This window comes from Elephantulus edwardii, unplaced genomic scaffold, assembly GCF_000299155.1.
Source record: "Elephantulus edwardii isolate Elephantulus edwardi_28Jun2011 unplaced genomic scaffold, EleEdw1.0 scaffold00092, whole genome shotgun sequence".
Classification (NCBI taxonomy): domain Eukaryota; kingdom Metazoa; phylum Chordata; class Mammalia; order Macroscelidea; family Macroscelididae; genus Elephantulus; species Elephantulus edwardii.
Window position 1 is genome coordinate 1,499,229 of NW_006399842.1, and position 24,812 is coordinate 1,524,040.

A 24,812-nucleotide genomic window follows, 5' to 3' on the forward strand; every position below is an offset into this window, starting at 1 on the left:
GATGGCACATAACAACAACAACAACATATCATTATGTCTCACATTTGGTAACTATCTCTACACACTTCCTAAGTTTCTGTCTGTATGGTTTAGAAAAATTAAGTAATCCCTTTGGAGAGAGGAGCTCAGGTGGCATAGTCTATAAGGAGTTGCACTACCAATCCAAAGACAGCGCATCTCTGGTGATTTGAATTCACCAGTGACTCTGCAGGAAAAAAGATGCACAGTCTCCTCCCCAAAATTTGCAGCCTTTAAAAATTCACGGGAGTGTCAGCTAAGAGTTAGTTCTGACTTGACAGCAGTAAGATGAGTTTTGGCATGTAGAGTACCTTCTCCTGGGTCACATTCTAGAATTCACTCCCTAGGGTTTTGGGGGACCAAGGTCTATTTATAGATCCAGTAGCAAAAATTGGTGGTGGAGATGGGTCAGCCATGACTTGCAAGGTTTCTGCCTCACCTCATTCCACAATCATCAACCCCAGTACTATCTTGGCAAAAGCTCTTCATATACAATTGGATTAATCTTATCAAGTAAAGATGGAAGAAGTAATGGTTTTACTAGGGATGGTGACCTAGAAGGCAAAGAGTGTGTTATCTCTTCATAAGAGAGCTGGTTCAGTTGGGAGGAGTGATTCAATGGAATTTAGAAGCTCAACATCCTCAGCTTCCTAATTACTTACCCCTATGTCTCATCCCAAATTTCAAGATCCAATTCCTCCCAATCAGTGCCCTTACTTTAACTTCAGATACAATCTGAAATTTGGAATTCAAATGATGCTGTAATTTAGTCACTCTTATGTTAAGACTGACATTGTTTCCAGCAATATCAAATCTGTTCATAAGAAATAAGGCTTTCTTTCTGAGCATAAGTACCAACTCTCAGATCTTGCATGTGGCATTTGAGCTATCTGACTCTGAATCTTTGAGCTCATCCCTTCTTTCATTACTTTGTCAAGCTCAAATAAGACCAACCAGCCAATTTCCCTTATACGTCTCACTGACAGAACTGTTGGGAGGTATCAAATGTACACTCATCTAGAGCCTTGTCTCCAAGACATTCTTGATCCCTTGGCAGTACTATTGTGCTTATTTCTATTGCTACCTCATGCCCTGGGTTAGCAAAGTCCTCTTTCCTATTTGAGGCAGAATCGACAGCCTTATTTGAAAATAGCTAGACCCTAATTTAGCATCCGGATTGGAGAAAAACTCATCAACAACCTGTGCTATGCAGATGACACAATCATGCTCCCTAAAACTGAAGAGGACCAAAAGTGTTTGCTGCAAAAGGTCAAGGACTGCAATCTTCAATATGGATTGAAACTCAACATCAAAAAGAAAGATTATGGAGCTCTGGTGGCCTTGTGGCAAGAAGCTGCACTGCAATTCCAGAGTTATATGGTTCGAATCCACCAGATGCTGTGCTTGAGAAGGAGGGGCAATCTCCTCCTGTACCTGTCAGATCCAATTTGACGGCACACACACACACAAATAATAAAATTTAAAAAAAAAAAAAAAGACAAAGATTCTCACCACTGGGCCAATTGGTAGCACCATAATAGATGGAGAAGGGATGGAGATTGTTAACAATTTCACCTTGCCTGGCTCCACAATCAACATTCTTGGCACCAGCAGTGAGGAAATCAAAAGACTGAATTGCATTGGAGAAATCAGTTGTCAGGGATCTCTCCAGAGTGCTAAAGAGCAACAATGTCAGTTTGGAGACCAAGGTGTGTCTGATTCAGGCCATGTTCTTCACAATTGCTTGCTATGCCTCACCATGCTGGACAATGACTAAGGATGACAGAAGAATTGATGTTTTTGAGTTATGGTACTAGAGAAGAGTATTGAACATACCATGGACTGTCAAGAGAACAAACAGGTTTGTCCTGGACATAGTGAAACCAAGTTGCTCGTTGGAGGCAAAGATTTTTAAATCTCTATCTCCTACTTTGGGCATATTGCCACGAGGGACCAGTCCTTGGCAAAGAATATCATATTATGGAAAGGTGGAGAGACAGCACAAGACAGCAAGACTCTGGAGGAGATGGACTGACATAGTAACTGGGATTATAGGGGTAAGGGTGCCAGAAACAGTGAGACTGGCTCAGAATGGACAGGATTTAGAGCTATTGTGCATAGAATTGCTATGAGTCTCAGTAGACTTGATGACACATAACAACAGACTTGGAAACCAACACAGAAAACTCATCCTACAAATTTGTTCCTGTAGAATTATTCTCGATGTTGAAAGGATGCCTGGCTTCTCCAGAAGAGCAAAACCATCTGGCATGCATGAGACTACTCAGTGAAAGGTTGACAGTTTGAATCCACTAACCATCCTCAGAAGAAAGCTGAACTCACCTCCTGCTGTTTGGATTTACAGCCTAGGAATCCTAATGAAGGGTGACCATGAGTTGGAATTGACTAAATAGCAGTGGTATATAGACCTAGGTAGACAGATAGATATATAGACAGATACACACTTACAGAGAGAGAAAGATAGATTTATTGCAAATAAATGGTTCAAAGGTGGCGAGTCCGAAATCCATAGGTCAAGCATCAAGCTGGATGATTCTCGTAACTCAGGTAGTTACAGGAGTTGGTCAGAAAACTCCAAACTGCTGGCTCACATTCCAAGAGGCAGAGATCAGGTGAGAAATTCGACATGGGAGCAAGAAAGGGGGAGCTTTACCAGAATATTTATATAGTTGCAGGTGGGTCATTCCCAAAAAGACTCCTCTTTCCACTGACTGGCTGCACATAACAGATCACTAAAAGGAGAATGATTACAAATACCTGCCAAACCACTGAGAATCATAGCCTAATCAAGTTGACACATAACCTTAACCATAGAAGATGGAGAAGGAGCTGGTCAGCGGCTCACTCAGGCAGGCATGTTCCTGAGCCATGGAGCCATGAGCCATGGAGGTTAGCTCTCTATTCACAACGGTTTCACGGTCCAGCTGGACTGTTTATTCAGTTTATTCTAAGAATATCAACACAGGTCTTTGAAAAAGCATATGTGACCCTGCCACTGATCAGGTTCCCCAGCCCAACTCCTCGGTCATAACCCCAACAACCAGCATGAACCATCCTATTAGGCTACAGCCTCATTGGCTCTGTGGAACTTTTGGATTTGACAGGCTCCTCCTGCCACAAGACCTTGACATAGGCTGTCCTGATTGCTTGGAATGGAGGAACCTTGGCCCAGCTAGGCCTATCTCATCACGGTCTTATACTCAGGAGGTTTCCCCAATGCTCCGGGCTTGGTCAAACCTCTCCGCATACTTATCCTAATTATTATTATACCATGCATGCATTTTGTTTAATGTCCCACCCCTTTACGACTGGACCATAGCAGCCTGAGTCCCAAGTGGCAGATACCTGGCAGATATTCCAGAAATAGCTCCTAAATTAATTAACGACACTTGTGATGCAATTGAAAAAGAGACAGTGCTCTAGGAGGCTCTGAAAAGAATTCTAATGGGGAGCAGTCTAAATGGGCTTGCAAAGGTGACTGCCCTGAGGGGTCATAGTAGCATGGAAGTAGGGGCGCTTGCCTGCTGAGATAATCTGGGCAGCATGTGGGGGGCAGCCACAATAGGAAATTCTATGTAGAATGAGCACCAACAAAGGTGTGGAGGTAAGACTAGCAGGAAGGCCAGCTGCTTTGGGAAGCCTCTGGAATTACAAGTCCCTTTGACCTCCAAGTCACACCCTAGTGCCAAAGCCTGGGCTTATGCCATCCACCTTCCCCAAAGCAAGGGCATCCAGATTAAAGGGGCTTCTAAAGAAAACCCTGAGAGTTTCTAGAGGAGAGCAGAGGGGGGAGAGCTTCGCTAGGAGGAGCCAGCCCTGCCTGTGAGAGTGAGCTTGGAGGTGGGCGGGTGACATCAGAGAAGACCCTGGTGCCTTGCCACTGCCCAGGATTGAGTGACATCAGTGAAAAGCCATCAGACATGTGTTTCTGAGGTCTTGGATGAGATCTCAACAACCTAAGCGGCCAGGGAATGACTCACTGCCCTATAAATCCTCCAGCTGACACCTGCCCAAGTATAAGCCTGTCCCAGGATCCAAATGGCTACACACACCTCATCAGCCCGTTAAGCCCTATTCCAACCCCGACCTCAGGATACGGAGCCAGGTACCAAGAGCTCTAGGACTTCAGGGATGCCGACTCAGCGAGGCAGCCTCATCCTACAAGAGGGTCTAAGCTCTGTCCCTCAGTCACCCTTGCAGGCTATGTAGCTAAGGTTCAGCAACAGACTGACCTTTCCTGGGGCAACTCACTGGACTGCAGAGCTGCCCCCCACCCTGAGCTCCTCACACTCTGCATGAGTGAGCACGCTCAGCAGAAGCTGCCTGGCAGGGTGGCAAGAAAACCACACTCGGCGTCAAGACACCCAGCTCAGCCAGAAATAAGAATGAGGGTCATCTCCACACTAATGAGGTTAGGCCGGACATTTAGAAAGTCCTGTCTAAGCTTCAGGAACTGGACAAGAGTTGTGCATAGCTTTTCCTGTTTAATCCTTACAATTCAATGTGCAGAGGTTCAGAGAGGCCAAACAACTTGCCCAGCGTCAAACAGCCAGGAGACAGCAGAGTTAGGGTTCAAATTCGGACATGCCAGTGCCAGAGTCCAAGCTCTTAGCTAATTTTATTAATAGATTGTGAGCAAATTCTTTCTCCCTTCACGACTCAGTCTCCCCTGGCACACAACCATAGGGTTTGGTCTAGCTAATTTCTAAATTCTTCCCAGTTTGGACATGTTGTCTTTCTCTTTCGTGGTGATGCATCTACATGTGACAACAAAGGGGAGGGGGCTTCTGGAGACAACAGCTGGCTCAAAGGAAGGGTGCTAATGGTGGCATGGTAGGCTTTGCTGGGTCCTGGGGAGCTACTGTTGGGTCCAACTGTCCAACCCATCCATCAAGACACGAAAACAGCTGAGGAGAGCCTCAGAGCAGCAAGAAGGGCTAGAGTCTGCTTCTTTTGGGAACAAGAGCAACAGAACCCCAAGGTGCTCCAGCACTGTTGTCGTTGTGTAGCAAGTTGGAACTGACCCAGGGCTGAGACTCCAGTGGGTTTCAGGGGGCATTAATCACATGGGAGGAGACTGTCCATCCTTCTCCTATGGAGCAGCTGGAGGATTTGAACTGTGTGCCGTCCGGATTATGGAGCAGATTCTTGCCACTAGGCCACCAGAGCTTCCTAGGGACCAGTAAACTCTAGAGGACAGACAGAAGGGTGGCAGTCCCATAAATCTACCCGAGTGAACAGTGCTTTTAAAAGCCTTTTCACTATAGGATACAAAGCATACTGTTTTAAGAGAGAATTTTATAGGCTATTTCTCCTCCTGGGTGATCTACCGTCTGCAGGCCAAGCTCGCCTGGAAGTCCAGGCCCTGAGAAATGATGGGAGGCCGTGGGGGGGGAGCTGAGGTCAATTTCAAGGCTGGTGGCCTAGTCATGGGTCAGAAGTGGTCTGGACAATGTATCCTGTCTCTCCTCTCAGGCAAGGCACTTGCAGGCAGCCAGGCTGACCTGGGGATTTTTTTCTCTCTCTCCTGGAGTCAATGGACACACTGGCATCAAAGGAGCTCTACGTGGGGTGCTCAAAAATAGGTAGACCACTGTCCCTCTTCCCTCCTCAACTGCACTGACTCACTCCTTCAGCAGAAAACCTTTACTCCTTCAGGCTCTCAGGCACATGCCTTCATCTCACACCCCACCCTCCAACTAAAGGTGCCCTCCTCAGGTCAGGCCCGGCCTGGTCACCACTGAGGGTTCAGATGAATCAGAAGCCTCCCTGCCCTTGAGAAGGTCACCCACCGTGTGGTGGGAGAGACAGACACGTGGTGGATCGTTAAGTCACGGTGTGATCAGGGCTGAGATGGAGGCAGGGCAAAGGGGAGAGGAATCCAGAACAACCAGAAGCCGCTCACAAGGCAGGAATTCTAGGCTGAAGAGCCTGGACAGGCCTGGGAGGACCTGAAAGTCCAGCCCCAAGAGTCATCTAAAGCACTGGAGCAGGAGAGGAGCAATCATCGCTTGTTTTAGACGGCTTTTAATCAATTCTACAGGAAGTTACTCATCCTAATGCAGGGCCGCGTGTCGGAAAAAGATGTCATTTGCTGCCACCTCCAAAAAGGGGCTCCTGGCTTTGACAACTACAATTCCCTCCCAAGGATTCAGATATAATTACACCTGCAATCAAAACCCAAAGGCACTTGATGTGGCAGAAGCCACCGCTTCCTTTTTATAACATGAGGGAGGTGGAGAGGCAAAGGCTTCTGAGCCTTGCCCCTACCACACTCACCCTCCTGGACTCCTAGACAGGAGAGGGCTTGTGGGGATCCCGAGGGTGGGGAGAAAGAGCAGAGGAACTCCTTTTCACCCTAGGAGTGTCTGCTCCTTGCAGACACGCTGTCTTCCAACCTGAGGGGGCTGGGCCAGCCAAAGGTGGTGGCAGGACAAGCTGAGGCAGAGAAATGGGGAGATCCTAACTCCAAGGTCAGCTCTGTCCCTCAGTGGTTGTGTGATCCATGCATCTCCCCTCTCTGGGCCTGACACAGGATGTATCAGCAAAACAGGAACATTGATCCCCCATTTCAGACATAGCAAGGAGGTAGCAGGGCTGGGACTCCAATCAGTTTTATGTCATATGGAGTCCAAGTTCCAACACCTTCTACCTCCCAGGGGTACTGCCAGCAGATCATAAAGGATGGCCAGGATCCGGGATCTACAGGCTGACTGTGGCCACAGTGCCAGTGACACTACAGGACAGCTGCACAATGGCCAACCTTGCCCTGTGCCATGTCTCCTGTAAAAAGGCTGTTTTGGCCTCAGATCCTGCCACTCCTTACCAATGTCCCCAGTGAAGGTTCCCTTTCCAAGGACACCCAGCTCTCTGTGCCAAGCCCAGCTTTCAACAAGTGAGCACTACAGGCGAGCTCTGGTGGCCTAGTGGCACGAAACTGCACTGTAATCCCAGAGGTGCGTGGTTCAAATCCACCAGATGCTCTGCTGAAGAAGGAGGAACAGTCGCCTCTTGTACCAGTCAGATCCAATTTGACGGTACACTCACTCAATCAATCAATAAATAAAATTTAAAAAACAAGTGAGCACTACAGAGCTGAGCTATTTGACTCTCAAAAGTGGGCTTGTTAGTTTGTTGAAAAGAAAGCCAGTCTACCCTAACCCTGGGTATCAAAATCCCAGGGGCTTCAACGCTCTGGAAGTAGCCGCCCAGGTGTCCACTTGCTGCCCTCTGCTGCCCCCAACTGGCAGGAAACCTCCCTGCACAGTTACCTCCAGCTCTCTTAATCTGGACTCAATCATTACCTGGAGACTTGGTCGCTGGTCCTCAGAAACCATCAGGGGTGATGCTGCTTTGAGGCAGCAGACAAAGGGTGCAAGGAGAGGCATCTCCCTGGTTATCTGGAACTCTCAGGAAGAGGTGGAGTAGAGGTTAGCCCTGCTCCCCTCACTCAATTGTAAAGGGAGACCAGAGTACGCCCACTGGTTGATTTTGCTTCCTCACAGCCCTCAACCATCCTGGCTCCTCTACAGAGGGAGAAAGAGGATAAAAATTGGACAATTTGCCTGAGAAGGCAATGGGGGCAGGATTAAAGTTTGTTACATTCCAGGTCATCTGGAAGGCAACATTGTATCCCAAGGACATAGAAAGGGTAAACAGAGAGGAAAAAAGGTTTCCAAGGAGCTTCCCACCCATAAGTCCTCAGATTCTATCCTATCTTTAGTGATTCTGTCAAACTTTCAATTGATGAGGCTCAGGGCAGTCAGCAATTTACAGGCTAGTGAAAACCAGTTTTGTCAGATTCCTTGATGTCACACAGGCCCAGCGGGAGGGGTAGGGGGAAAGAGTGTGATAGAATGCCTCAGGAGACCTACCTCTCAGCAGAAAGGAGTTCAGAGGCTGTCCTTTTACTCCTTCCCACTCCATTCTCCTCACTCAGGCCGCCCAAGCCAAGGCTGGCCTCTTTCAGGACAAGACAGCTTATTCCAGACTTCATTCCTCTACCACTGGCTGCAAACACTAGACTCCGCAAGAGGAGGCAAAAAAAGTAAGACTATCTGCTTGAGGAAAGTGCTTTGCTGGGCAACCTCATCTTGGATCTGTTCGTTGAGGAAGCTCCATTCTCTTCTCCTAGTCAAAGGCACTGCTCTAAAGGACATATGGCATTCCAGGCTTACTCTGGCCCACTCCCTACCCACCCTCTCTGAGGGTGCCACATTCTGGCTAATATACCCTTCCAGTTCTTGCTCTCATTTGCTTGCGCTGACTTCCAGCTCCTGGCCTGGGCAAGGCTGTCCTGGCTACCTGGAATGAATGGCAACCCTCAGTTGCCTGGAAATTCTTTCCTCAAGCCCCAGATGATATGCCTGTGTTTTTAAAAGTAGTAACTCTGCTTTAACCCTACTTTTTCTTCTCAGTGCTTGGCACAGGCCATGACACTTGGTTACTGCTGAATAAAAAATGTCCTGACAGAAAAGAGAAAGACAGGGGAGGAAGGAATGCTAGGATTCACGGAGCAGACTCGATGCCCACCGCCACTGTTCGCCGTATGAGCGACCTGCAGCAAATCCCTGCTCCTGCTTGAGCCTTGACTTCAGTAAAACAGAACTCCTCAAACGGCCTACCTGTTCATTAATGGGACAGACGGACTCCCAATCACAACAAATACCACACTTCTACCTCTGCCCCAGGCTTCTAATTGGGATCTAGCTTAAAATCCAAAGGTTCTTAGTTGCCCCTAGGGAGCTCTGGTGGCAGAGTACATAGGGAGCTGTGCTGTTTACTTAAAGATCAAGCCTCTCTGGTGGTTCAAATCCACCAGTGGCTACGAGGAAGCAGGATGGGCAATAACCTCCCGAGTTAGAGCATCATCTCAAAGCCAGTGAAGGGTCAGCTATGAATAGGCTCTGACTCAATGACAATGAGTTGGGTTGAGTAAGTTGCCCCTGGCCCCACACTCCTGCCTCTAAACACTGTCCTTTCCCTGGCTGAGCCTCCCTGGACATCTGTGCCTGGCTGGACAGTCTATGACAAAGCTCCCATCGCTCTGCATCCCATCTACAAAGAGGCTGTTTCTCACCCCAAGGAAGACAGACACACACTAAAACAATGAGCAACTATCATTGTTACGATGCCACTGAGTTAACTGTGGCTCAGCAAACCCACCTGACAGAAGGCAACACCTTCAGAGGGCTTTCTAGATCGTAATCAGTATGGGGGGTAGAGCGCCGGGTCCTCCTCTCACCCAGTCACTGGGTGGATCTGAGCGACCTTTTGGTTCTTAGCCAAATGCTTAACCACTGTGCCACTAGAGCTCCTTAATAATTAATGGAAAACCCACAAAACTTACTGTCATCAAGTCGGCCCTGATTCAGTGACTCCGGCAGGTTCCCAAGGCTGCAAATGCTAACAAGAACAGACTGTGCCTCCTGCTCCTGCGTAATCACTGGTGGATTCGAACTCAAAACTTAGCAGCACACCTTGCTACAGACTGGGCCACGAGAGCTCCCTCCATGAAACACGGAACTGGAGGTGGGGGGAGGGCGCTGGGGTCTGTTCCCTCCCTTTGTCAGATACCGGGCCAGGAAGCTGCAGCGCACACAGCCAAAGCAAGCAAAGGACATCAGGTCCCAGCAGAATGCTCGTGCCACAAGAAGAGGCCTGTCACACTCCTTCGCAGGACCCCCAGTCCCTGGCCCAGCACTACCACCTGCCACAGTCACGGCCAGCATCCTCTCTTGTAATTGCACTTTTGGGGTGAGACAGAAACAACCTAGACTGCTAGGGAAAGCCCTACGGCTACCCTAGACATCCTCCCCTTCTGGGCCTCAGTTTCCCTAAATGCATGCGGACAAAACTGGCTCAGCTGATCTGCGTGGCTGGCTTCCTCATCCAGTGTCAAGCCAAAGCCACCTTATCGGAGAAGGGACATTAATAAGGGACAGCTGAGGCAGATCCTAGTAAAAGCAGAGAGCTCTCGTTCCTGCCCTTCTGGTTGCCCTCCCAGGCAATTCCCAGCCCAAACTACAGGTCCAGCTGCAGCCCAGGGGGAGTGGGGGGGCAAGCAATGGCCAAGAGGTGGCAATGTGTTGATGAGTGAGAAGGAGCCGTTGGGGGCTCCCACAGGAGACTGAATTGGTGCCCATTCTCTCAAGTCCACACCTCCCAGGAGGCATGATGGAGGCAGGGGCGGGGAAAGAGTTCAGCTGCAGTGTGGGCAGCTGATGTCTAGGTGCAGGAAGGAATGAGCAGGGGGGAGTGAGGGAAGAGCATTGGGCAGAAGAAAAGAGATACCCAAACTCAAGTCTAGACCTTGTGCCTTCTGGAGAGGTCTCCTCTCTCTGGGCCTCAGCTCCTCCTTCACAGGGAGGAGTTGGAGAAGATGGTTTAGCAACCTCTGGACAGTGGTGGTGGATGTGAGGGGAGTCACCCACCGACCCGAATAATGTTCAGGTGGCTGTGTCTGTGTGTGTGAGACGGAAATCGTGAACAGGCAGGCTGTAAGGAAGCTGTGGGAGTAGGAAGGCAGTCAAACAGCTGGAAATCTGAAGCCCACAACAGAGGTGTTCCTGCCCATCATCCCCTGGGGCTCCTGTGGGGGAAACTCTAGAGGTTTTTGTGGTGGTGGTTAGATGCCTTCAACCACTTAGTGACTCACAATGACCTGATGAATAACAGATCTGAACCCTGTCCTATCCTATGCCAGCCTCATGTTCCGACACATCTGAGCTGACTGGCTGCGCTCACTATGCATCTCGTTGAGGGTCTTCCTCTCTCCCGCTGACCCTCCACCTTTCCAAGCATGATGCCCATTTCCAAGGAACAGCCTCTCCTAACAATAATAATAATAACAAGTATAAAAGACAAAGTTATATAATCTTTGCTTCAGAGGAGAATTCTGGCTGCACTTTCTCCAAGACGTATCTGTTTATTCTTTTGGCAGCTCAGGGGATATTTAGCAATCTTCTCTGACACCGCAGCTCAAAGGCATCAATTCTTATGTCCTCCTTATTCGCTGTCCTGCTCTCAGACGCATAGTAAGCGATGCAAAAGACCATGGCCCGAATCAGGCGTCCCTCAGGTAATCTTCAGAATGACCTCATTGCTCCTCAATAAGTTAGAGAGGTTCAAAGGTTTGTCTATCCCTCATTTTAAATACAGCAAGGAAGGCTTTCCAGCTCCCTTTTCTTCACACCCCCAAGTCTGTTCCAATCATGCAAGGCCACTGTTACTAATTACTTAGTTTCCCTTCTACTAGGGCTCTTTTTCTCACTTTGTTCTTCCCGAACTCCTATACATCCTTCAAAGTCCAGCCTCACAAGTCCCTCCTCTAGGAATGGGAATTCCCTCAGAAAGGGAAGTTTCTCCCTGCACCTTCCTTACCAGAAGTAGCCTTGTTTGGGGCACCCATACCACCTTAGGCACACCTCTGTCACCACGTTAGAGCAGCCTAGGGTGAACCTAGTACAAATATGTGGAGGGAACCAAAGATCTGCTTTGAGAAGCATCTGCAATCAACCAGTATTGAGCTTATCTGCAGCTTTTGTCAGCCCCCTGGGCCTTCCCCTCGCTGACACTTCTCCTTCTCCATCTTGCAAAAAATAGCCCTGAGACCTAATTTCAGCTAAACCTTCAAACACGACTCTCTACTTTCAACTTCCCGAGAAGGAATCAATTGGCTGTCAAGTTTCCCAGAGCCTCTGCCACCTCCCACATCCCAGCCGTGCCAGTGCTCCTCAAGGTCGGTGGGAGGGAGTGGGCAGAGGAAGGAGGGAGGGAGGACCCAGCCCCAGATAGGTTGGGTCTGGGGAAGGTGAGACCAGGCGCAGTTACCTTCGAATCATGGGGTGGAGGGTGACAGGGACAGCACACCACTGTGGTGAAGGTGACCTGGGCCCAGGAGTGGGAGCCCCTGGACCCAGCCCAGCTGACCATGGTGGAGTCTTAGGGTTCCTGCTTGCTGGCTCTCTCACTTCCCTCACTCAGTCCCTCTGAGGGGTGCCACTGGTGCACCACAGCCAGATCTGGGTTCGAATCTCGGTCTCACTATCTGTGTGATAGTAGGCCATTCTCTCCTTTTTCCACAAGGGGAAACTGAGACCTCCAAGGGTCATCCAGTCTCCAAGAGGAAAAGGTGAAACTAGAACCAAGCCCTGTGTGTCCCCTCCATACCCAGGAGGCCTCAAAGAAGTAGTCAGCACATCGTGTGGAGGTGTACACAGCCCTGGCCCATTCCTTCTGGGTCTCAGTTTCTACGGAGGAGGTGGACAGAATGAGCCCTTTACCCCAACAGGCTGACTTCTCATTAAACTACATCACGGTAGAGGGGTGCCCCTGTGAGAGGTGGTGACACCATCATTCAGGTTTGAAAAGGCAGCAAAGGTGACAGTTATTCAAGCGTACCCTGTGGTGTCTCCCTTGCCTCCCCCAGGCAAAACCCTGTTCACCAGGTTCCCTTGGGGGTCCACCCAGAGCAGGCATAAGCCAAGCAGATGAGGATGTGTGAACGAGTGTGTGCAGCAGGCTGGGGGTGGTAAGAGGCTGTGTGAGCCCTGCACCGGTTCTGTGTCTCCAAGTCCAAAGCCCCTTCACCTCTGACCTTCCCAACAAACACTATCTTCTATCCTCCACCCCACCGTCCCCCATATCATTCCTGCTCTGGAGCCAAAAAGGGAAAGCCCATTCAGATGGCCCCAGTGCTTCTTCTGTCCCGTATCTATCATGGGGGAGACCTGGCCTACGCACGGTGACACTTTTACTGATGAAGATTTGAAGCTCAGAGAGGCCGAGTGACTAGCCTAAGGTTGCACAAGCCATGAAAGAGCTAGGATTTTAATTCAGATTCCTACCCCTGAGCTAGGGAGCTCTGGTGGCCTAGTGGTAAGAAGCTATGCTAAAATCCAGAGGCATATGGTTTGAATCCATCAGCAGAAAGATGGACAATCTCTTCCCATGCAATTTAAAGCCTCTAAAAACCAACTGGAGGGTCAGCTATGGGTCAGTTCTGACTGGAGAGCACACCTCTGAGCTCTCCAATCCTCCAGCTCCAATTACCTCAGCCCAGGATAGCGCTCGACTTACACCACCACTTCCATTAACCGAGACACACAGAAAAGAGTTGTGGGTGCCCAGGAAAGGACACAAGACAGAAATTCCAGTTCTGACACTCAGGAGCCATGTGACACCAAGCAAATGACCTTATCTCTCTAATCCTTGGTCTCCTCATCTGTGATACAAGGATACTACTGGCACCTCCACATAGGGCAGCCCTGAGGAGTTGTACAATGACGACCACAAGCATGCTTCCCATTCTGCGGACCCTTTCATTCCTAGGCTGCCTGTGGTTCAGAAGGCTGGCTCAGGCTCTGATCCACAGGTGGTTTTCACACCAGGAAACAGAGAGAAGAAGCCACTACATCAAGAACCGCCAAGCCTAGCTGGCAATTAAAGAGCTGCAAATTATAGCAACTTCAAGGCGTGATGATACAGCTATTAGCTCGGCAAAAAGAAAGGAAAAAGATAAAAAAGCTTTTGGGATTTGGGGAGGGTGTGGGGGCAGCAGAGCTTCTTCCCCACAGCTAGAGGAGAGGAAACTCATGCTAATTAATGCCCTGGGATCATAAAGACCTGGGTCCAAATCTTGACCACCATTTAGTTAGCAGCTGGAGCTGGGAGGAGTGAATGCATCCCTCTGAGCCTCAGTTTCTTTAGCTGTGAAGTGAAATGATCAAACTATCTGTTTTAGGGCGGTTGTAGGGTTAAGAGATCATGTCTGTCGAGCAGTGAACACACTGCCTGAAACACAAGTAGGTGCTCCAGTGGAGATGGCCATTATTACTACCTGTCATTGCTCTCCCCACCCCTCCACACACACCACACACACACACACACACACACACACACACCCCGTAAATACTCTAGACCCTCGGCTGTGGGGCCAGAGATGGCTGAACTGGGTCTCAACTCCAGCTGACGGCAGTAGAGGTCACCCTGATGTCAGCCTCCTGGCTGTGCCTGCAAGCCCCGCACAGCTCCCAGGCCCATGTCCCTAGTGGCTTCCCTTTCTCCCTGCTGAACCAACACTGGACTCAGCCTGGAGCTCAAACCCACCTCGACTAAGAATGCAGATTTCTGAGCAGGGATGAGTCAGGCCACTATCCCTGACCCATGCAAATGGAATCTTGAAGAGGCCCAAGAATCTGCATTTTTTAAAAGCATTTTTTTAAAATAAAGCATTTCTGTGAAGCGCATAAAGAGGAGAGAATCGGTCTGTCACTGCAGGCTTCATGTAACCCAGATGTGGACCAGCTTCTCAGTTTCATCTCCTCCTGTTCTTCAGACCTCTCAACTCCAGCCTCACACACAATTCTACATGTTAGTATACCCACATCCAGAGTGCTTCTACGCCACTGTCATTGCTGCACTCCCCACCGGGAACTCCCTTGTTCACCGTTCCTGCCAGCTAAGTTTATGCTGAGACTAATTTCTAGCAGCTCAAAAGTCAGCTCCCCTGAGACACCTCTCCCAACTTACCAGGAACATTCAGTCTCTCCTAGCACATCTGGAACCTTGTATTATACTTTACAATGACACTGAGCCTCTGCACCATGCAAGCTCCATTTATAACCTTCTCTCCTTTACTTCTCATAAGGCTGATTCCTCATTCCTGGGCTACAGCTCAAACAGTACCTCTGACCACACCACCTCAAGGAAGCCCTCCTGGTTTGCTCTATCACAGCAGCCTGCTTTACTCCTTCACGGCACTAAGCTCCATCATGAGAACGTGAGCTCATAAGGCCAGGGTCTTTGTGCATCTTGTGCTGTCTCAGACAGTTCCTCCTTGCCAGTCTCAGCCCTTGGAATGGGGCCTGGCACATGAGACTCTCCACAAAAACTGATGAATGAATGAATAGATGAACAAGCAATCAAACATCCACCTTTTGCACAGGCTACTTGCCTTGCGGAGAGAATTTCTCTGATGCCTGGCAGAGCCCTGGAGAGAAGGTCACACCTTACTAAATGTGAAATGAGAGGCACAAAACTGTCTCCTTATGTGCAGCCAAGATGGCCAGAGATTTGGAGGGGCAGAAAAAGAGAGACATTAAGGGCCTCAGGGTTCTGTTTCCATACAGTTGTTAATGTTTCTTTTAAAAAAACCAAAAACATGAGTGAATTGCTGGTGGGAATGCAAAATGGTGCCGCCACTGTGGAAAACAGTTTGATGGTTCCTCAAAATGTTAAATATAGAAATACCAAATGAAATAGCAAATGACCCAGCAATTCCACTCCTGGGTATATACCCAAGAGAGTAGAAAGCAGCTGCTCAAATAGATACATGTACACCAATGTTCAGAGCAGCTGTTATTCACAACAGCCAAAAGGTGGAAACAACCCAACTATCCACAAGGAGATGAATGGAAAACAAAATGTGATACATACATACATTATTATAGTCAACAATAGGATATTATTTTGCTATTAAAAGGAAGCACTGATCTAAACAACAATATGGAGAAACCTTTAAAATATGCTAAGTGAGATAAATCAGACACAAAAGGATAAAAAGTGTATGGTTCCACTTGTGTGAAACGTGTAGAACAAGTGAATTCATGGAGACAGAAAGCGGACCAGAGGTTATCAGGGCTGGTAGGTGGGGAAAAAGGAGAGGCATTGCTTATTAGCTCTATAGCTTCTGTCAGGAGTGAGGAAAAAGTTGTGGAAACAGATAAAAAGATGACGGTTGCATACTGCATGCATGTACTTAATGCTACTGCACGGTACACTTTAAAAAGGTTTAAATGGAAAACAAAGGAGGATGCTTCAACGAGTTAGATCCTCCCAGAAGAGCTGTGGGTGAGCATTAACATTACTGGTAAGTTTATTCGTTTTCTCCTGGACACAGAGCCTACTAATTGGCCCTAAAAGCCTTCTGAGGTCCCAATTCTTCTCACTATTTCTTAGTTGTTGGAATTAAAGCAGTTCCTTACTTCACCTCTACCTTGCATGTGAACTTCCGAGTTTTAAAACAACCCAGTGGTAGATGGAGTTTGCTCCAGGACTTAAGAACCATAAATGACATAGCTGAGCCTCTACATCTTGTGGTTCCTAACCTCTACACTATAAGAGACAAAGTGCTAGTCTATAGGCCTTTTATTGTAAGAACCATCTTCCCTCTGTAACTTGATTTGTGCCACTATTAGAGCCTCTACTCAGAATATTATTGCTTTTTAATTTTTGACTCGTGTACTTTTAACTTGTTAGTTAAATTTGTGTCTTCTAGGCTGCAACACTTCCATGATACATCTTCAAGGATATGAACATGTACAACTAAGCACAACTGATAACAGTACATCTAAATTCCAAAATCATTCTCCATAATAGTCTATGTGTTTCCTACTGCCAAAGGGGCCCTGTAGAGTAGTGAGGGAAGATCTTCACCCTGAAACCTACAGCGTCCCTTTTCAGCAGGAAGTAGCTAAGAGAACACGCCATCCCCTTTTCCTTATGAATCAGGGTGAAGTCTCTCTCAGGGAGGAGTGATAGGGAATGGCAAAGGACACACTGACAAAGGAGATTAACCAGAACTGGCTTTGACAAGCACTGTGGCAATTGGACAATTAAAACAGACATTTTGGGGGGGGAAAGAAGAACGAACTGGGGAGGAGGGTAGAGAAAACAGTGCAACAATGAATGAACGAAAACCCAAAATCTCTGTAAATGTTCATTAAAACTAATAAAATTTTTTAAAAAAAGGGAAAAAAAGGTTTAAATGACAGATTTCTTACACACACACACACACACGTATGTTGCTGCTGTTATTAAGTGCCATTAAGTTAAAAATCAACTCAGGGCTGATCCTCTAGCATGTTTTCAGAGGCTGCAATATTACATAGGAAATCTCCATCTTTCTCCAAGGAGCAGCCTGTGGATTCAAACCAGCTGCCTTTAGGTTGGTAGTGCAATGCCTTACTCACTGGGCCACCAGAGCTATAGATAGATAGATAGATAGATAGATAGATAGATAGATAGATAGATAGATAGATAGATAGATAGACAGAGATACACACACGCACACACACAGAGACATCATGCTAGGAACAACAGAGGGTAAGAAAAGAAGAGGAAGTAGTGCAATGCCTTACTCACTAGGCCACCAGAGCTATAGATAGATAGATAGATAGATAGACAGACAGACAGACAGACAGACAGAGATACACACACGCACACACAGAGACATCATGCTAGGAACAACAGAGGGTCAGAGAAGGAGAGGAAGTAGTGCAATGCCTTACTCACTAGGCCACCAGAGAGATAGATAGATAGATAGATAGATAGATAGATAGATAGATAGATAGATAGATAGATAGAGATACACACACGCGCACACACACAGAGACATCATGCTAGGAACAAAAGAGGGTCAGAGAAGGAGAGGAAGATACTCCCTAACAAGATGAATTGACAGTGACCATAACAAGGAGTTTGTGAAGAGCTGAGATTGTGAGGATGGCACAGGATAAGGTAGGGTTCAGATCTGTTGTTCATAGGGTCACTATGAGCCAGGTGACTTAATGGGACCTAACAACAACAACATATACATATATTTCTACCACAAGAAAATGAAAAAAAATTATGTTGATGGCACCCACTAAGCTCAACAACTCAGAGATATATACCCTGATGTGGTAACATAGCATTGTATTGCATACCACAATGAAAGGAAACCCCCCAAACACCACGATTACATTATGACACACCAGCAACTCTCAGGTATGCCTCACTTTCAGAGATGTCAAAACACAGACGCAAATATTGTATCTAAAGTGTCAAGGAGGCACAGTGTGTACACAAAGAAGAGAGGGCACGTTTAGCTGCCCCAGTATTAGCCTCTCCCATCCAGGGTCGAGCTCAACTCGGAAACCCTGGATCACTGGGGTCCTCCACCTGCCCCCTCTCCCACAGGATGGCGCCCCCGTGGCCCCCCAGGGCAGGGCAGAGCCACAGAGCGGGGACAGCTGAATGATCGGATACCTAGAGCGAGGGAGGCTGGGTGCTCTCCCGTCCGTGAGGCTCCAGGAAGGGGGGCCACAGGGCGCACCGCAGCACCCGGGCGAGGTGGTGATGGTGCTGGCAGTGGCGGTGGTGGTGACGCAGAGATAGTTACCGTGACCCGGAACGGCGTGGCCGCCGAGGGCTCCATGCTGGGGCTCTTCTCTGAGAGGCTCCCGGGCAGGCTGCGCCGGGAGCCCGGCCTTTCTTGGGGCGACTCTGTCAACAGAAGACAGAGAAGTTGGTTGAACAAGGTCAGTCAAGACCACCCCAGTCAGGCCTCATGCTGCCCCTCCCACCCTGGCAAGCAAAATTGTCCCCAGAGTCCACACTGTTGTGAGACAGCGAGCACTCTGTCACTGGAGATATCCAAGCGCCCGTTTACTGGGCGTGGACCTCTCCCAGGACGCCACATTGGGTAGAAGCTTGGATGACCTCCAAGTCCCTTCCAATCTGAGCCTCTCTGAGCTCCAGCTTTTCATTCAGACCTTCTTTGCCAGGGGTTCTGAATGAACACAGGATGCCTACAGGGCTGGGCAGGTAACAAAATCAGGGGAAACAACAACTGCTGACCTCCAGCCATTGCTGTGCGGCAACCAGGCGCCTGGTGCAGACAGCGCTTCCCACAGTTGCGCAGCAGCAATGAAACCACAGCTTCTTACAGCTCTAGAAGCTGGAAATCTGGTTTGCATTTTGATATGAAATATTCTGACTTTTCAATAATGATAGCTCATTCAAACTTTCCACTACACCTGAGCATTACATTGAAGATGGCCACAAAACCATCTTCCTCTCTCTGGTTCCCCCTCACCATCCTTGGCGGTGAGGATGCTCCTTTGCCTTTGCTCTGTGTTCCAATGACTCCCTTCCCTGTACCTTTCGCCAGTGGAACCCACTCTGCAGCCTCAGGAGACCGTTGGGGACTCCCTCCTTCAGCCTCATTGTGGTTCCTGTAGAGCAGCCAGGCTCCAATCTCTCCTAGTAACACTCTCCCTTTACAGCCGTGTGTGTGTACACCCATGCATGTGCGTGTATAACCCCTCTGCTTGCCCGTGAGACTCCTTAACCCTGACTCATGAGCATGCACTGTGTATCCAGCACCCGGGAGGAGGAGGGCACTGGGGAAGACACATCAACTCTCAAGGAAAAGTGACAATGCAGAGGTTCCCCCTAGTACCTGTAAACACAGGGGGCATATCTGGGGGGCCGAGTCAGAGGTATGCACATGATGTATACTACATGATACAACCTCGGTGCTCATCCAAGGAACTGGCTGTTCCCAGCACCAGCAGAGGCCACTGGGGGCAGTGTCTACATTTTCGGGTTCATCTGACCTGGTAAGGTAGCCCCACAGAAGAATGGACAAAGCCAAGCCCTTCCCGCAGGTAAGGCAGATGTCAATCCTGAGCCTTGGCCAATGATCAAAAAGATTATAATGTCATCTTAGAGGAGGGAAGCTGTGACTACCTGGAGGCCTGGGGCAGGGGTCACCAAAGGGCTTGGACATGGACTACCGAGCCTTGGACCATCTCTTCTCAAAAGCCTTCTTTCCAGACGGCTCCTCGGCTCCTCTTCGGGTGAGTCCCCCTTCCCGCCCTCAAGGCCTTCATCATTTCCTTCACGGAAGTTTATGACCCTCTTCACTCTACCTCTATGTCTCTGCCAGTTCTTGGGGAATTTCCTATTCTATCTGGAGGTTTCCTTGGGAAACCACTCCCCACACTTCCCAGTCTGTCTTCATCATCCCTACCCTCAAGTGCCCATTTGTGCTCTGTGGTAAGTCATATCACCTCCACCGGGCGGGGGGACACGTCTGTCACATGACCATTATAGATCGATTACACAGCAGTGGAAACTGAGGCTCAAGATACATTGTCATTTGCTCAAGGTCACACAGCTAGTGGTAGTAGGACAAGAAAGAGGAACCAAGTGCACCTGAGCCCCAAGTCCCTAAGTTCTTATACCGAGTGCAGGGCCCAGCACATAATAGAGACTCAGGGCCCAGTCTCAGGACCCAAACCTGGCTGACCATAGACCTGAGTCAGGAATGAGCATGAGGTAGAGATGGGAGGAGGGAGGTGGGAACTGGGAGCCTGGAGCTGGGCGGGACCAGCTCAGACAGATAAATCAGGACCCAAGTCTGACTGTTCCTAGGACTTCAGTCCCTAGAAGAGAATTATCCTCACCCTGACACCCAGGCCAGCCTCTCTGCACCCTCTGTGGCTTTTTCTCCCCACCGATGCCTGCTTTTGTTGTATCTGCCCTCATGCCAGCATATACACCCCACCTTCTACATCTTTATTCCTGCCATTTCCTCTGCGTGGAATTCTCTTCCTCCTGTGGGAAAGTAGCCATTCGCAAGCCCCTCCTCCTCTGGATATGGGCTGATCACTTTTGGCAGAATGACTGGGCCCCTCCCTCCCCTGGCTGTACTAACTCTGGGGTCCTGTACCATCTATAGTTGCCACGCCTTCATAGAAAAGTCCTTTCATCAAACCCTGATCAAATCATCCTGCTCAGAGTATGCCATCTGCTTCCTGCTGGACCCCCAACTGGTCCAGCAAGCAAGACCAGAGAACTGAGATCCGTTCCCCACTTGCTGAACTGACAGGGACCTCCTTTGCCTACAGATGGGGACACCAGGAACCAGGATAAACTGTAGCATGTCTGATCACCCTGAGCAAGGGCAGAGTCTGAGCGATGATCTGGTTTTGGGGAGGAGTCATTGAGACACTTCTCGCACTAATCACAAATTAAATTTCAGTATTACAAATAGATGTATAAGGCCTATTGTTGTCAATCCTGACTCATAGCAACCTTCAAGGATAAATGGAACTGCCCCACAGGGTTTCCTAGGAGGTACTGCTTGTGAGGGAGACTTCCACATCTCTGGAGCAGCTGGGAGGCTCAGCGTCAGCGTGCTGGCTAGCAGCTTACTGCTTTACACAGTATGTCACCAGGTCTCCTAACCACAGACATCTAGTACAGCTCTTATGTACTATATGCATACTTGACTTTACACAGGGTGAGGATATTTTTACCCCTCTAAGAACTAATTTTTCTCTTGTATAGGACCTCATTACTCCTGTTGAGATTTTATTTTTTGGACCCTTTCCAAATATCATCTCCAATCTTTACATGCAGAGTCAACAGCTGTGGAGTGCTCCATTTTCTGGATAAGGAAATAGAGGTTCTGGGAGGCACTAGTGACTTCCCCCAAAGTTCTCCCCAACAGGAAGTAAGAGTGTACCCCAAGAGCTCCTTACATCAAGGCCTATGAAAATCCGTACTTGAGAACTCAGAGAAAAGAGAGCTTGAGAGAGACAGGAAGAGCACGTTAGGTTTGACTTCAGGCCAGCCCCTTTCCTTCTCTGAGCTCCTGATTCAATATCTCTTAGTGAGTCAGGGAGGAAGAGCAGTGACCATCTACACTCCCCATTCTCCCCACATAGCTCTTTCTTTTACACAGGAAAAGAAGGTAGAAAGCTGACTGAGTCCTAACCTGGCCTCTGGGAATTTGGCCCCAGCATCCTTGACCCTCCTGTGCTTAGCCTTTATTTAGTACCACTTCTTTTCTAACTTGGAGGTGCAGACAGTGGGGGGGTTGGACTTAGGAGTCCAGACGTGTAAGCAGCACAGCTGGTGCAAGCAGAATCCTAGAGAGGTCAAGTGAGTTTGGCAAGGTCCCACAGCGTGAAAGAGACCTCCCCGGGGACAGAGCGCAGAGAAGAAGACCTGCTTAACTTCTTACAGTTCCCGCCAGACTTTGGAGCACTGGTTCAAAAAGTCTTTCCTCGGCTCAGACTCACTGTGCAACTTTCACATGACCTAAGGGACACCCCATGTGCAAAATGAAGCCACAGGGCCAGCAGATCCTGGATCTCCTTTCCCTTAGGAAGGTCAGAAAAGTCTCCATTTTACCAAAAAGACCATTCTGTCTTCCTATTTTTCAAAGCTACCACCAGGAAAGGGGGGGGAAACAACACATTTTAACCTTAATGTGTTTGCAAAAAATAAATAAAATAAAATCAGTTTCATTCAAATGCTGCCGGCTTGGTTGCCATGGATACCACCTAATCATGAAGGATGACTGTTACTTGTTCCCATGGAAACACAGAGGCCTGAGGAACATCCTGTAATTTCTGACAAGACACCAAATTTCAGTTGTCGGGGTTGCACTGTCCAGATATTTATGCTTTAAAAAGAGAGAGAGAGAGAGAGAGAGAGCACCAGTAACCTCTAATATTGGTGTCAGGAGAAAGACAGAAAGGATATTGAAGGAGGAGGTGGCATATGAGAATGGGTGTGTTGGATTTCAACAGTGATCAGGAAAATTAAAACTACCAGATACCATCTCATACTCTTTGGATGGGCAAAATTGAAAAAGCACAGTGACATCCCCCCAAAAGTCAGCAGGGATGTAGAAAACACTCTTGGCATTGCTGGTGGACAGGAAAGTGTTTGGCAAATAATCAGACAATATCTAGTTTAAATTGCCAACATGCACATTCGAGGACCAGAAATTCCCCTCCTACTTGTCCGGTCTAGAAAAAGGCTTTATCCTGTGCATGTGGAAATCTGCTCAAAACTGTTTACTGCAACACTGTTTGTACCAGCAAAAGTCGGAAGCAGCCTACGTGTCCACCAGCGGCGGAATAATGAATGCCCTTCTGGAATAGCCATTCATCAGAACCCTCCACTTGGAGGCAGAGTGTACAGCTCCACGGGGCACTACCTCGACCTATCCGGCAAACATGAGCAAAATGCCGAACTACAAGGATGAGTGGGAAAAGCAAGTGGCAAAAAAAACCCGGTGCGATCTACTTTACATACTTGTTCATTTTAGGAGTGTTCTTAGCAGCTTGATTCAAGGATAGTCAAGACTGAGAAACCACCAAATACCCTTTAGTGGATAAATGGTTAAACAAATGGTGGCACATTCATAAATTATGAGGCAGAGGAGAAGGTTCCCAAAGGTTCTAAATTCCTAATTCTGAAAGCCTTGCTGCCTGTGGGCAAAGGGGGCTCTGCAGATGTGATCAAGGTTAAGGATGTTCAGATGGAGCAATAGCCTGGACTACCTGAATGGGGAAATTGAATTACACCAGTCCTTAGAAGTGGGAGAAGGCAGAAGAGTGAGTCAGGGGATGTGATAATGGGAGAATTCCTAAGCATGTAAGAAACCTTCCTTTGCTGGCATTGAAGATGGAAGAGGGAAGTCACAAAATTAAAGAATTCAGGTCGCCTTAGAATCTAGACAAACCCCTCATCTGACAATCAGCCAAAAAACAGGGACCTCAGTCTTACAACCACATGGAAATAAATTCTGCCATTAACTCAGATGACCAAGGAAATGTCTTTTTTTTTCCTTGTGAGACCCACGGCAGACTTCTGATAGACAGAACTGCAAGGTAATTTCGCATAAGACAATTCTGCGCTGTTTAAAGCGCTGTGTGATAACCTGTTTCAGCGGCAACAGAAAATGAATACAAACGCCGTGGAATGTTGTTGTTGCAGTTATGATGTGCAGGTTTAACTGACTCACAGCTGGCCCTTTAGTGTGTATTCAGAGGCAGTAAATTGCATGGAAGGAGATTTGCCCATCTTTCTTCTGTGGATGGGTTTGAACTGCCTACTTTTGGGTTGGCAATGCAACTCCTTACCCAGGAGGGCATCAGACCTCCCTAGGAATACTACTCAACAGCAGAAAGGAATAAAGTCTTGCTACAACTTGGATGGATCTCAAAGGTATTATGCTGAGTGGAAAAAAGCCAATATCAAAAGACCACATACTGTATGATTCCATTTACAATGCTCTCAGATTTGTAAAAACTAAAGATAGAAAACACATCAGGGGTTGCCAGGAGTTAGGGATGGGTGGGTAGCACATGAGAGATCTTTGTAGTGATGAAGTTGTTCTCTATCTTGAATACAGTGAGGGTTATACAGATCTATACTTGTTAAAAAGGGATAGCACTATATACACATATGGTTTCAATGTAAATTACCTGGTGAGGACGAGGCAGGGAAATACAATCTCTGACATCTAAAACTGGCCCAGAAGTCCCGAACTAAGTCATAGTCGCCTTTTTGGATATAGTCTCAGAATTCCAACCTCAGGCGCAATTACAAAATAAGACCGCTTCATAATTCTATCTAATCAATCAACAAAAATGAGGTCACTGTGTCACCCACAAAATACCAAACATCCTCTTCTCTCAGCTGAATAAAAGAATGCTGCTTCTTTACCGATCCCCCAGCTCTATTCTTGAAGGAGCCTCCTCTTCCTGCTGGAAAGATTTGAGAGTCACAATCACAGAATTGCCCTGACTTCTCATAGCATCCAATCTCAAAGGAATCTTGTTTCCACAAGGGGGGGGGGGAGCACAAAACCAGTCACCATTAAGTCAATTCTGCCTCATAATAATCCTGTGTGTATCACAGTAGAACAGGGTAAGGTCTAATTAATTTCAGCAATCACCTGGCCTTTCTTCCAGGTGCTTCGGGGTACGTTCAACCGTTAATAACAGCACTTAACTATCAGTGCCATCAAGGGATTCATTAGACTCTCCCACAATCACTCAACTGAAGCACTGATAGATTCTTAACTCTTACTGATAAGCCCAGGGCTCCTCAGGGTGTGTTCTCCCTCAAGGCAATGAGCAATAAACCCAGTATCTTCACTACAAGTGTGTTTCTGGTGGTCTTCACTAGAAAGCATTATC

The 24,812-nt window shown here is 48.0% G+C and overlaps 1 protein-coding gene across 1 annotated transcript in view; it reads right to left on the bottom strand.

Annotated features, from left to right (window-relative positions):
• DAB2IP (DAB2 interacting protein) overlaps positions 1–24,812 on the bottom strand; it is a 146,370-nt gene that overhangs the window by 113,308 nt on the left and 8,250 nt on the right. The window contains exon 2 of the mRNA XM_006890746.1: positions 18,203–18,306. Within this exon, the coding sequence (XP_006890808.1) occupies positions 18,203–18,306 (104 nt within the window). The remainder of the gene's footprint in view (positions 1–18,202; positions 18,307–24,812) is intronic.